We start from the raw sequence: 14,804 nt of genomic DNA, 5'->3' as shown, positions 1-14,804 counted from the left end.
GTTAGAAAAAAAGCTGTCATAGAATTAGACTTTCAATGTATAATAGTCAAGAAGAATACAATTTTAGTTATAAAATAATACTGATACGTAACACCAAATTTCCTAAGTTCAATCACCTCTTTTTATTAAAATCCATCAGTCTGATTATAATAGAAATAGCAATTAAAAGATAAGTACAATCAAGAATTCTATTTGATATAATTTAATTTTTTCTTAGCATGTCCTTAAATGTGAAACAACAATCATGATGTAAGAATACAGATAATAACTTACAGTGGCAGCTCCTGCTACAATCACATGGGGTTTTGCAATGGAATCCTAAAGGAAGAAAAATCTCTATTACAGTGTTATATCCAGTTCAGGGAATTAATACAAGCAACATCATTTCATTTCTTTCCTTAAAATTTAAGTTCTTCCCTCCAAATGCATTTTAAATTTCCTTCTTATTATTATTCCTATTGTTTTTATAACAAGATAGACATCCAATGCCTAAAATCTCATATTGCTACACAGTTATACAGGATAGCATGATGCTTGTATGGTTAATTCTTTGGTGTTCTCAAAAAAAAAAAAAAAAAAACCACTACTGAAATGTAACATGACCTAATATTATTCTGAACTCAAAGTAAATTACTTAGAGTAAAGCTCTTGTGTATTATGTCAGTCAATTAAAAGGTATTCATGGAAACCTACAGGGTACACAGTATAAGTGTTAAATAAAATACAAGGTCAGTGCCCTAAAGAAATATAATCTTTTGGGAAAGCTAAATTCAACATGTATTTAATAAAATAAACTGACAATTATTAAAGACCACATGTGGGAAAAAAGAAAAAGTAGAAATCTTCACCAAATGCAAATTATAATAGTTTCTCCTTATCCATGGTTTCACTTTCTGCAGTTTCAGTTACCCACAGTCAACTCCAGTCTGAAAATATTAAATGAAAAATTCCAGGAACAAACAATTCGTAAGTTTTAACATGTGCGTCATTTTGAGTGGCATGATAAAATCTCACACCATCCTGCTCTGTCCTGCCCAGGCTGTGAATCCTCCCTTTGTCCAGAGTATCTGCCCTGTACATGCTCCCCATCCAGTTGTCACTTAGCCACCTCGGATATCAGATCTACCGTCACAGGAATGCAGTGCTTGTGTTCAAATAACACGTATTTTTCTTAAAAATGGTCCCAAAGCACAAGAGTAGTGATGCTGGCATACTGTTAATTGGTCTATTTTATTATTATGATTATTGTCTTACTATTATTAATTCACAAACTTTAATATATGTATGTATAGGAAAAAACATAGTATATATTGAGTTTGTTATGATCCCCAGTTTCAGACATCTACTGGGGGTCTTGGAATGTATTTACCATGGATGGGGGGACTATTGTATACTATTTATAATATATAGCTATACTATATCATTAGTAATTATATATATAGTTAACTATATATATATAGTATAACATGTTTATAGTACTTAGTAACTTATGAAGTACTTTATCTTAAATTATCTCATTTTAATATACAGGGTGTCCCAAAAGTCCCCACACAAAGAGAAAATGGGAAATTGCAGCTCAATGTACCTTTATTTACAAAATATTCATTATAAAATTTTATAAAATTTTTCCACATTCACCTTTAAAGATCTGTAATCCTGCTGTACCCTACACTTCCCCTATTTCAGCACTTGTCACATTGTTTCCTTAATCACCTATATATGCCACCATCCAGAAGCTCTTTGAGGGGAATATCATGTTAACCAGTGTATCAACATTGTCCAGCTTAGTACCTACAATACGTCAAGTGATTTATAAATATCTGCTGAATAACAATCTACTTAGAGTCCTCTCAATTCAATGTTGTTTTCATGCCTACAGGCTTCTATAAAGCTGTTCCAGTTAGTAAGTGTATCTTTTTCCTAAACCATAGTTCTTCCGGAAATACTATTTCCTCTGTAAAACTTTCTTAGAACATCACCTATATTCTCACCACCTCCCATCCTAAGTGCTTCTATCCATGGTGCTTTCATTGTCCTTGTGTTCAATTCTGTGTTAGCCTTTGAATTACCATATCATTATTCATCAATAAGTCACCATTAACTAGACTGAAAATTCCTTGAGGGCTGAGATTAGAGCTAATTCCCAGCCACATTCTTATCACTCAGCAGGAAGCTAGCAATAGTACATAAATAATAAAGATGTAGGTCTTTGTATTCTCAGGATCTAGCAGCTTACTATGAAAATAGTAAAAAAATAAATACATACATACATATTCCTTATATAAATGAAAACCATCAACTAATCAATCTTATGTGACCAAATGACCATCTACCTAAATAAATTGTATCTTTTCTTTCTCCCAACAATTATAAAGAGTTTTACAACAGAATCTAAGCCTTCAAAACTAGCTTTAGAAAATTATTAGAATTGAAAATTTGGATATATAATATTACTCCAGGTTAGTAAATAACTTGAAGATTTTCTGTGATCTTGCAGGACTTACACATTATAACGTATTGATGTTTGTTTAACTGTGAATTGTTACTACTTTAATGGATATACTTTCAGGTCCAACACAAATAAATATATAACATATGTTTAAATCATTTTAAATATACACATAACATTATTCTGTCCTTCTGGACATTTAAAAACATATCGATAAAAACAAAACACAGTAAGTGAGTGCAGACCTCAGTTTGCCAGAAAGTTGAATTCTAGAAGTTGTCTACATGTTTGTTTTTTAGAAATTTGAACACATTTGCTCAAAGAAACAAGGTTAGAAATGGTGGCTATGTTCCACGGGATCCTACAAAAGCCTATTTGTTATGTTATATGGCTGCAACACTAAACATTTACTGTGAAGAGAAACAAAAAAATTTAAAAATTTAAAACCGTTGCAGAACAGGTAATTAAGCAAAACAAGGTCAACAAAATTGAATATTGTTTTATCCATCCCAAATGTAAATGCCTTTGGGAAAGAATACAGGTTTAATTAAAGGACTGATGAAGAGCTATATGGAGACTACTGTAGAGATTGGAAAGTGGACCTGTGAGAGCTTTGGGGTTTTCTGAGGTCAACAGCTTGTTTGCCTTTATATCTAATTTATCTCCAAACATGACTACATGAGCTAAAATGTAGTCATCTTGTCTTCTGCATCATAAATATAAAGAGAATAACAGCTATAAAAACAAAAGTTTCCTGAAGTACCTGGGCATGAGTTTGAAGGACAAAGTGGAAAAATGCTCAAGAGAATGTCCGTTGTGCTGGGAAGATTACTTGAGTTTGAATTAGCTAAACTATGGCACCAACAAAAAGTTTTAAGACTGGAAAGTCTGGGGTAAACATAATTTTCTCTTAGAGTTAAAATGGCGATAGCAGGGCAAACGCTGGATCAATACTTTCTCTTCTCAGTTAAGTGCTAAAATCAGTCCAGCACAGCTTAGTTGCTATCAACAAGGTAAGTATAAAGTATAGGAGAGCAGGACAGGTTAGCAAAGGGAAGAAAAGCTAATGCATGTGGGCTTTTACAATTTGGTTGCTCAAAAAAAAAAAAAAAGCCTATATTGTCAAATACCGACCTCAGTCCACACTTTGATACACTGTTTCATTGAACCATTAACTTCTGGATGCCACAGAAAATCCTAAAAGAGAAACGTTAGAAGAAAAGAAAAAGTGAAAGAAACTTTGTTTTCAAGTTTCCACACATGGCATTGAAAGAAACTCTTATTTCTACCATTCAAAATAAGCATTAACATTTGCTTACAGAGCACGTAAAAGCAAAACACCACCCTAAGACATCATTATCTCCTATCTCAGTTTGGCAAGAGTCTCACAGTAGTTCTTATATCCACTTTTGCCTTCCTCTAATCTACTCTCCACATATTAACCAGAGTAATCTTTTAAAAACTTAAATCTGACCTTGCCACACCCCTGCTTAAGTATTCAGGGACTTTTACTTGCCCTCAAAAAAAAAATTCAGAGTCCTGAAAATTGCAGAGAAGGTCCAGGATTTGGCCTCTGCCTGTCCCTTCTGCCGTTTCTCCTGCCACTTCACACTTGCTCTCTAAGTGCCCTCTGCATTCTCGGTCCGTTCCTAGAATGCTCTATGTGTTCCTTTTTCTCTAGGACTTTGCATATACTGTTCCTTCTGCACATAATGCTCATAAACTCTTCCACTGCGCCTAGCAACCTCCTACTTATCCTTGAGGCCTTAGTTAAAATATCACTTCTTCAAGGAGGAAAACTACTTTCAATTCCTGGCTCTGTATATTCCTAATGTCCACTTTTTCTTCTTTGCCACCCTTATCCCATTTGTATTTGCATATAGAGAACTATAAAGATCTGCAGGCATGTTCTCATTCATATGTGGGGGCTAAAAAAAAAAGAGTGGATCTTATGAAAATGGAGACTAGATTGGTGGAAAGGGAAGGGTAGAGGGGAAGAGGAAGGGCAAAAATCCCCCAAGAATGTAAATGTTATTTCTTACCATTGATCTGTACACTTAAAAATGGTGAAGATGGTAAATTATATATGTATATTTTACCCCAATAAAAAAGTTTTAATAAAAAAAAAAAACCTGCAGGCTGTATTAGGTCAAGGTCATTTTTGTCCTGATCCCCACTGAATTCTCATTATGATTGGGAATTCAGAAAATTCACATTCATCATAAACACATAATAGATTCAAAATAGCCGGGTGTGGTGGCTCACACCTGTAATCCTAGCACTCTGGGAGGCCGAGGGGGGCGGATTGTTTGAGCTCAGGAGTTCGAAACCAGCCTGAGCAAGAGCGAGACCCCGTCTCTACTAAAAATAGAAAGAAATTAATCAGACAACTAAAAAATGTATAGAAAAAATTAGCCGGGCATGGTGGCGCATGCCTGTAGGCCCAGCTACTCAGGAGGCTGAGGCAGGAGGATCACTTGAGCCCAGGAGTTTGAGGTTGCTGTGAGCTAGGACGCCACGGCACTCTAGCCCGGGCAACACAGTGAGACTCTGTCTCAAAAAAAAAAAAAAAAAGATTCAAAATAAGGTAAAATTTTGTTTTTCCTGGATAAAATTTTGAGAAATCAGATTTTTTTTCTATTTTATTACAGAACACAATTCATACAAACTTTTATCTCATTATCTTAATATTCGTATCTACTCTCAAGAATACACTAAAATATACTTAGTATGTACAAAGCATTAGCCTCTTTACAAATTAACCAATGCATAGTTTTGACATTATAATGCCTAGCTTACTATGAACTTACCACTTTAACTGATGCAACCTTGTCTTCAAAAGGAATGTTTTCATGCTGCCATAAAAAAAGGAAACAACAGAGAAACACTAATGTATAGATTAAATTTATGTAAATAACTTCCCCCTTTAGCTGCTTTTATTGATTTATTTTTATGCACCAAATTTCAATTACCTATACATACTCAACACAAGGCAAAAAAAACCTACATAGAGAATACCAAAAAATAAGTGACACTAGTTAAATTGTTCATATGTGATTTTCATCATCTAAGATGTAGTTAAAACTTCAACTACAAACAAGCAGATACATCAATGTGCCTATATAAATTACCTTTTTGCCAACCTTACCAGGATTCTAATTTAGTCTTGGTATTACTATCTATGGCAGAGACAGATTACTTCCCTACATTTCCTCAGTCCCTTCAAGTTGGACAGGGCCACATGGCTAGTTCTGGCCAATGCAATGTGGCTAGATGTGACACGGGTCACTTTCAGGCTGAATTTTCCAAGACAATTCTCTAGTCTCTATCTTAACCCAATGCAGAGACTGAGGAGACCAAAGGTTCCAAAGTACTCTAGAAAATGGTAAAAATTCTAACAGCAGAAATGCAGAAATCCTTAAACGATCGTGTGAAGCAAAGCCTCTTGTCAACTCACCTAGGACGTGTAGAGCTAAGTGAGGAATTATCTTCTGCTTTGTTAAGACTGTAGTTTGTTGCCGCAGCAACATCTAGTCCGTTCTCACCAGTATACTAGTATAGGCCCTGACTAAACAGGAATGGACATATATAACTTGAGGCTATTATGGGTTTCACTGTGAAGACGGTATAACAGTCCATTTACAGCAAAAATTAAAATTTGGAGAATACAACTTCTGGTAACCAAGTGTTCCACATAAAGAATAGAAATCCGTTCAGAGTTAGAAATCCTAGGTAGGATGGGGGTCAGGGTGGTCAAGAAGAAGCTAATTCTGCTCCTAAAACCACAGTTGAAATGTTTTCATTAATTTAACCAGACAAATAGAAATACTGGATTGAACAAAATCACACAGATCTTCTCTTTCTTCTACCCCATCCCTAATCTTTTAAAAATTTGTTCTCAGAGAAATAATGTGTCATGAACTTTCTTTTTTTTTTCCTTTTTTGTTTTTTTCTTTTATTAGAAAGACACACCGATGGTTGTAAATGAATTTTCTTTTTCTTCCTTTTGCATTGCTTAGTACATTCAACTCAATCTCTTCTTTTCCTTTATTATTTTAATGTAACATTTGATATATACAAAAAGTCACATATATGAGTCACAAAGCACACAAAAGAATAATAAACACTCATAAATCCATGACACAAATCAGAGCATTACCAACACACTGAACTACCTATGCTCTCTCCCTATCTTAACTCCCCGCTTCACCCAAAGAAAACCACTATCATGCATTTTGTGTTTACACTTTGCTTGTTTTTTAAAAAAATATAGTCTTATATATATATGAATCTTTAAATGATACATTGTTTAGTGTTGTTGTTGGCCTTCTCTCCAACTTTTAATTTTTTTGAAAAATTGCAAACTTACAGTGAAATTGACAGAATTAAATGAACTCCCCTAATCCTTTAGTAATTGTTAACATTTCTTATACCAGCTTCATCCCTTTCCCTCTCTCCACACACACATGCACTGTATAGAGTTTTTCTCTTTTGCAGAACTATGTGAAACTAAATTGCAGAAGTCATAACATTTCACCCTTAAATACTTACACATGTATCTGCTAAGAACATGGACGTTCTCCTACATAACCACAATACCATAATCCCACATAAGAAATTTGACATTGATAAAATATTATCTCATTTAATATATAGTCCACATTCAAATTTACCCAATTACCCAACAATATTCTCTTGATAGCTCTTCTATTTTAATCTACATTCCAATTTAAATCACATATTACATTTAGTTGTTATATCTCTTTAGTCTCATTGAGTCTAGAACATTCCCTGGCCTTTAAAAACTTACATATATCAATTTATTGTATCAATATTATTTTTATTAATATCAAATACATTTATTATGTTTGTGGAGTCTAAGTCAGTTGATGCAATACACTAAGATCTCTAGATTATAAATAGCACTGATAGTTACCTTGTACATGTCTCTTAACATACGAGTAAGAATTTCCTTAATAGTTCCATAGATCCATATGCTATACAAGTGTCTACATTCACATGATAATGCAAATTATTTTCTGCAGTGTTTGTAACAATTTAAACTCTCATCAGCAGTTTATAAGACATCTGATACATAGTATAATACGTCTTGTCAGATTTCATATTTTTTGCTATTGTCAGACTTAATTTCTGCCATTAAAGTAAGTATAAAATGGTATCTCATCTACAGTCTTAATTTACATTTCCCTGATTACTAATGACATTAAAGATCCTTTAGATTTACATATGGATTCATGTTTCCACTTCAGTAAATGCCTGGGTATGCCTACCTCCACCCCTTTTTGTCTGTCGGGTTGTTTTTTCATTAATTCATAGTTCCTTATATTTCTTGGATATACACTGCAAATATCTTCTCCCAATTGTAGCTTGTCATTTTTCCAAGGTATTTTTTGATGAACAGATACTCTTAATTTTAAGGTATGTGAATTTATCAATCCTTTATTTTATGGGTAGTAATTTTTGTTTCTTTTGTAAGAGCCTAAAACTACCTTGAGGTAATGAAGAAATTCTCCTGTATTTTTTCTAAAGGTTTCAAAGTTTTGATTTCCACATTTAAGTCTAAACTCATCTAGAAATGATTTTACTTGATGGTGTGAGGTAGGAATCCAATTTCATTTTTTTCCATGCACCACTTGCCTTTGCACCATTAATTGAAAAGACCTTCCTTTCCCCAAGGATCTTCAATGGCATGTCTGTTACTTACTAGGTCTTTGTACACGCATATGTCTATTTTAGAGCTCTAAATTCTATTCCACTGGTTTCTTTAACTCTATACCAATACCACACTGTCTTAATTACAATAGTGTTAAACTAAATCTTGATATTGCAGATCAAGTCCTCTCAACCTTGTTGTTCAGATTTTTTTTTTTTTGGTTATTCTTGGTCTACTGGCCTTCTATATAAAATTTAGAATCAATTGGTAAAGTTCCACAATAAATTCTCTTAAGATTTATTGGGGATTACATTGAGCCTACAGATCAATGTGGGAATAACTGGCATCTCTACAATATTGAGTCTTCCCATCCAGGAATATAGTATATATTTTCTATTTAATTATGTCCATTTTACACTGTCTTTCAATAAAGTTTTGTGGCTTTCCTGCATACAGATCGTCCACATTTGTATTATTCCTATGTAACACAGTTTTTGTTACTACTGCACATGGTATATTTTAAAAACATTTTTTAACTCTGTATTGTTGACATGCAGATATTCAATTAATTTTTAATAGCTTTATTGAGGTATCAGAATTTTTTTGTATGTTCATCTTATAATCAACTACCTTGTTAAAATCTTTATCTACCTTATTAAAATCTTTATTATTTCTAATAAATTTTCTATGGATTCTTTGGGATTTTCTATGTAGAGAATTGTCTGATGGAGTCCTAAGTTTATTTTTTCCAATTCTTACATCTGTAAATTGTCTTTCTTTGGCAAGAACCTCTAATACAATGTTGAATCGAAGCAGCAGTAACGGACATCTTTGTCTTTTTCCTGATTTTAATGGAAATGTGTCTAACATTTCACCACTAAGAATATTTACTGTAGACTTCTAGAGTTTTTATCAGGTTAAATTTGAATGCAAAGTAACTTACCTAAAAGAGAAAGAATGATGCCAACTCTCTGACATTGTTGGGACTTGCTTAATGGCATAATATATGGTCAAAAAGATCTTCCATATCTGCTTTGAGAAAATATATTCTCTAATTTTGGAGTACATTCTCTAAGTTACTGAGCTATAAGCTTGTAAAATCATGTATGTTAATTGTCTCCTTAAGTTTACCAGTTTTATTTGCCTATCCTATTGTTAATTGAGAGAGCAGTGAGCAATTCTCCCACTATGAAGGATTTGTCTATTTCTCATTGCAATTATATTAATTTTTGCTTTCTAAATTTTAAACCTAATTTATTAGATACCTACAAGTTTAAAATCTTAGTGATCTGAACTCTTTGTCATTAGAAAGTGACGTTCTGTATCCCTAATATGATTTTTACCTTAAAATCTATTTTGTGTTGTATTAATATGGCTTATCTTTCTTCAACAAGCATTTGTCTGGTGAATCTTTTTCATTTTTAATTAAAACCTTCCCAGGTCCTTTTATTTTATTAATAGATATGTCTTTTTAAGCAGCAGAAAGTTCTTTTCAAAAGCAATCTGGAAATCCGTGTTTAGCTCACAAGTTTAGGCTACTTGCGTTTATTTTGATTATAAATATGTTTCTACCATCTTAGTTTTTGATTTCTATCCTCCCTACATACACATAGTTTTTATATACCTATATGTAAAAACAGATTTTTACATATTTGTGTGTATATATGCATATCACGTGTGTGGATGGGTATGTGTATATAATACATATTTGGCATTAGATGAGTATATTTTTGTTTAATTTTTTTCTTCTTCTGCATTGTAATTTATACATTTTAATTCTGTTATTTTAGTCTTTACCCTGAAGTGTTCCTGTACATCTTTAACTTAAGTTTTAAAGGAAGACAATATCTTAGAGCATATAGAATACATTAGAACACTTTAATTGTGCTCATCTCCCTCTGACTTACATGGTATTATTGGCCAGTTCTTTAGTTCTGTCTTTTCACTAAGTGCAAAAAGACACTATTATTTTACACGGTGTTTAGATTAGTTTACATTACTATTAGTTTACATACATGTTTACTATTTTCTTTAACCATTGCTTCTTATATTTCAGATCATTTCTCTGAACATTTCCCTCCTTCCTGATGTTTATCCTTCAGAAACTCCTTTAGTGTAAGTCTGTTTGGTAGTAAACTCTCACAGTTTTTGTATATCTGGAAATGTCCTATATTTCGAAAATAAAGAAATTTTTATGCTAGGTGCACAATTCTACTTTGAAACTTACTTTCTCTCAGAACTTTAATGCTACTATTCTACTGTCCTCTGGCTTTCAACATTGTTACTGAGAAATATGCTGGCCCAAAGCTTAACTTTCTACATACAGGGAACTACAGCTATTGGCATTTGCCTTCAGGGCAACCTGAACATTTACTGCTTGTCTGTCATCATTGTTCTCATCTCTGGTTTTGCCTCATAGTTTGTTTTTCTTTGAAGAGTGTCTTCCATTTCCTCAAAGTCAAGAAATACATCCACAGTATTTTTCAAAATCTGTGCTGTAGTTGGTTTGAAGTAGAAGGGGCCCCCAGAGTATCTAGCCTGCCCTATGGCTGGAAGCAACACAAAATGGATTTCTTTACTGCAAGACTTCTCAAGTTGTCAATATCCTAGCCTAAATTAAAACTATCTAAGAGGGAGATATGATATGCAGTTCAAATTCATTTGAACAAAGCTTCTCACAGAACTAGTTTTTCACAAAGTATAATTTGAAAAAAAAAAAATCCAGCTCTAATGTCTCTTAAAAAAAAAAATTGCCTCAATACAAAAAAGAAACCAAATTCAAATAAGGAATTATCTCCAATATGCCGATTCCACCCAAACAAACCCACACCACAGCTTTAAAAAAATTATTAACAATAAGCTTTTACAATATGTCAGATTGTGCTAGGCACAAGAAATGTATCAAAATATAATGATGATATGCAATTTCTGTCCTTGAGATGCAGAGACAAGAGAATATTGAACATATAATTTGGCAAATGCTCTACTAGTAGTTTGAATTAAAATATTTTCTTGATAACTGTCTCTTTAAACTTGGAATTATCTTTACTTGTTTCTTTTTAAATGCATATAAATTAAAATGTGTCTTGTTTGATAATTTTGGGATAACTAGACACCCCTAGAAAATAAAAACTGGAAACCTACATGTTATAACTAGGGCTAAGAAACAATGTGCCATATTGTATGTACTTCTGGCTCGACTAAACCATTATAGCTTTTTTCAGCTACCTGTTGCCAAATCTATTATTCCAATTTTCAGAAAGTGACACAATGTTAAGTCCAGAGATATTAAAACTTTCTTTGAAATCAGAAATCTTTTAAAAAGATTTTTATTTTAAATCATAATATTTTCGTGTTATCAAATAGTTCAAACTCTTCTGTATAATTTTGTATAAATACAATGGAAAATACAAATTTAAAAATGAAAAGTTAACTTTATTGTTTGCATGATTCAAAGAATAGTCCCTGAGGACTTAGGACCCTTTGGCATCATCACTATGAGAATAGCTACTTAGCTGGGAAGGCCCTAAGTTTTCAAATCCTTACCACAGGGAAAATTCATGTGCATAGGCAGATTTTCATAAATTTCATGAACTATTTCCCTTACAATTCAGAAATTTCATGGAATCTCCTTTTCTCCCCTTGCTCTCCCCACTCCCAATTGTATGCTGTTTGAAGACAGGGTTAGAACTCTGGATTACTTTAAAATGTACAAACAAAAGAATATGATGAGATAATCCACCCAAAAATAAATTAACTAATTAATTAACATATAAAAAGATCTTAATCCTTATTAGTTTTCAAAGAAAGATACATATTCAAAATGAGAAATTTTCAAACAAAATCAACAGCAGACATTTATTGCATTGTTATTTTAATTTATAGCATGATCATCCAGTGCCAGAAAGGTTTCAGAAAATTAGGCCCCAACATATACTGCTAATTAGAATATGAATTGAAACAATTTGGCAATGTAATAGATAATTTTTAAAATGTTTATATTCTTTAACCTAATATTTGCATTGTCGTGATCCCATGCTAAGGAAATAATTTAAAAAGCAAAGTTTTCACACAAAGAAGTAACTGAAAACATCCTTTTTTACTGCAAAAAATAGGAAACTAAAAAAACCTAAAAAAAAGAAAGATTATATAAAATTACATTATATCCACTCAATAATATGTTGTCATTAAGAAGATACTTAAGTTGATTATATAATATGGGTGAATTATGATAAGTGGTGGGGAAAAAAGATATAAAATTACACATGCTAAAAGATTACAAGTACAGTTTAAAAAAAAGACTGAAATGAAATCTGGCAAAATATTAACAGGAAAATAAGAAATTATATTTTTCTCTTTGTCTTCTTTCTGAGAAATTTTTAAAAGTTTTTCCATGGTAAGAATTTATTATTTCTAAAAACCAAAAGTTTACTAAGTTAATAAAAAGTTTGCCAATACCTTATCCACCACTGCTTTTTTTCACATTCCCCATTATAGCAAATCATGTTTCTTTCCCCTACCTTTCCCAAAGTCAAAATAAAACTTTTCCAGTTGCTACTGTTGTTCTGGAGAGACACACTCTTCCTCTAACTATTCAGTTAGTTAACTTCTAAAACAATACCCTACAGAAGGGAATAGACAAGTTTTACCTTATTTCCTTCTTCTTTGAATTGGGGATTAATTATTTTTACAAAAGAATAAAACAACTGACGAATCCTGGAATCTCCAATAAATGCAATATGTTTATCTACAAGGCAGTTCTTTGCTTCGCTGAAATCAACAAAGAAACATTACAATAAGTAAAATCAGCATATTGGCATTTCGAAAGCACATGGTTTATAAAGAAAGTTGTACAGGATTGTTACACATATGGTTCTGTTGCTTTAGAAGTGGGTGGCCAGGTGTGTTTAACTTATCAGTCCCATGTAGCTATGATCAACTAACTCTCAATAATAACAGCCCCATTCACTAAATGTTTAAGATGTATTCTAACTCTATTAAGTGCTTTATATCTACTCTCTCTTAATCCACAGAATAGCACCAGTAGGTAGGCATCCAAGCTGCAGAGCAAGAATCCTTTGCTCAAGGGCTATTGCCTTAGGCCTCATTACCTCTCACCTGAGATAAAGCAGCTCAGCCAAAACTCTTTCCCAAAAGCTTGAGGACAGGAATTTTCATTTGGAATCAGCCCTATCCCTATCCGCAGTAAGTCTCTACCCTCATATAGAGGAGAAAGTATTCTCTTGTTTCACCAACCCCTCTCCACTAGACATTAAGATGCTTTCTAGAAAAGAAAACAAACAACCAAATGAAGAAATCATACCTGATTTTGTACTTATGCATCATACAACTGTGAGGCTGCCAAACTTTCTCTCCAAGAAATCTGCCACTTGAGAGAAGGTATTCACACGAATCATTGCCTATAACAGTTAAATACAATAGTAGCAGAAGCAATGGTTAAATTTTTATAAGTTGGCTATCTCGACCCTATTCAAGGTCCCTGAGATCAGCAAGCACAGTTTTCTGTGTTTCACTATCCTTTCCAGGTGCATATTATCCATTCACGAGAAGCATGATAAATATTAATACATTAATATCCGAGAGGATAAGAGCCACTAATGGTTTATACTTCAACCTGTAAAAGACTCCTAACTCCTAAATGCTACATTCACTACCTTGGCAGTTCCTTCTGCTTCAGGATTTTTTCCCAAGGACGTCAACTCAGCCTCAAACTAGCCTTTACATCTGATTATCACTCCTACTTCTAGCTGAGAAAGAAAAGTTAAGGGATAAAAGAGAAGACTTTGGAAATAACTTCCTATTCAACTATTATAATACATAGTGCATTAGCATATCTGGAGTCCTGGTTTTAAACGGAAAGTTCCATAACTAGGAAATCCCCAATCCCATGTAAACTAGGACAAGGAATCACTCTACTTCCTTTGGACATTTACTGTACAATAGTTAAATGTACATGACCAAAGGGGTTAAAAATGGTTTGGAGGAGTTTATGTTTAAATATGTCAAACAAATTAGATATTTACATTAACATGGGATTATAATGAAATATAAATATTATTAATTAATCTCTAGTTTCTTATTAAGAGTCAATAGCAAGCTGTATTTGTTTGCCAATTAGTTATGGTCAGGCTAACGAGTCTGATAAGAGAAATACTACAGAACAAAAATGGTATGTGAACCTTTCACGGTGGAGGTGGGAAGATGCAAAGGTATTTAAAGTAGAAGAACACATCTCTTTTCTCAATCCAATTATTCATCTATCTGGCCAAAATATAGACAAAAGGTGATACAAATGCAATACAAGCATGCATAAACACTGAAAGTGTTGTTGCCTCAGTGTCATAAATTCTAAAGTAGAACAGGAAGGAAGAGTAAAAATGCTGCATTATCTTGGTGGAAAACTGGATAAAGAAAGCAGGATAAGTAGGATATCAATTATTAAATTTTTATAATTATATTTGTAAACTCAGAGAATAGTCCCTGAGGACTTAGGACCCTTTGGCATCATCACTATGAGAATAGCTACTTAGCTGGGAAGGCCCTAAGTTTTCAAATCCTTACCACAGGGAAAATTCATGTGCATAGGCAGATTTTCATAAATTTCATGAACTATTTCCCTTACAATTCAGAAATTTCATGGAATCTCCTTTTCTCCCCTTG

At 32.9% G+C, this 14,804-nt stretch overlaps 1 protein-coding gene across 1 annotated transcript in view; it reads right to left on the bottom strand.

The window, feature by feature from the left end:
- CASD1 (CAS1 domain containing 1) overlaps window positions 1–14,804 on the bottom strand; it is a 56,111-nt gene that overhangs the window by 35,865 nt on the left and 5,442 nt on the right. Inside the window, exons 2-6 of the mRNA XM_012647401.1 lie at window positions 13,447–13,543; window positions 12,773–12,893; window positions 5,260–5,304; window positions 3,584–3,646; window positions 274–318 (exon numbers count right to left, since the gene is read on the bottom strand). Coding sequence (XP_012502855.1) covers window positions 274–318; window positions 3,584–3,646; window positions 5,260–5,304; window positions 12,773–12,893; window positions 13,447–13,543 — 371 coding nt within the window. The remainder of the gene's footprint in view (window positions 1–273; window positions 319–3,583; window positions 3,647–5,259; window positions 5,305–12,772; window positions 12,894–13,446; window positions 13,544–14,804) is intronic.

Source organism: Propithecus coquereli, unplaced genomic scaffold, assembly GCF_000956105.1.
Source record: "Propithecus coquereli isolate 6110/MARCELLA unplaced genomic scaffold, Pcoq_1.0 Scaffold108, whole genome shotgun sequence".
Taxonomy (NCBI): Eukaryota; Metazoa; Chordata; class Mammalia; order Primates; family Indriidae; genus Propithecus; species Propithecus coquereli.
Note: the sequence above shows the minus strand (reverse complement) of the source record. Positions and strands in the feature narration are given on the sequence as shown.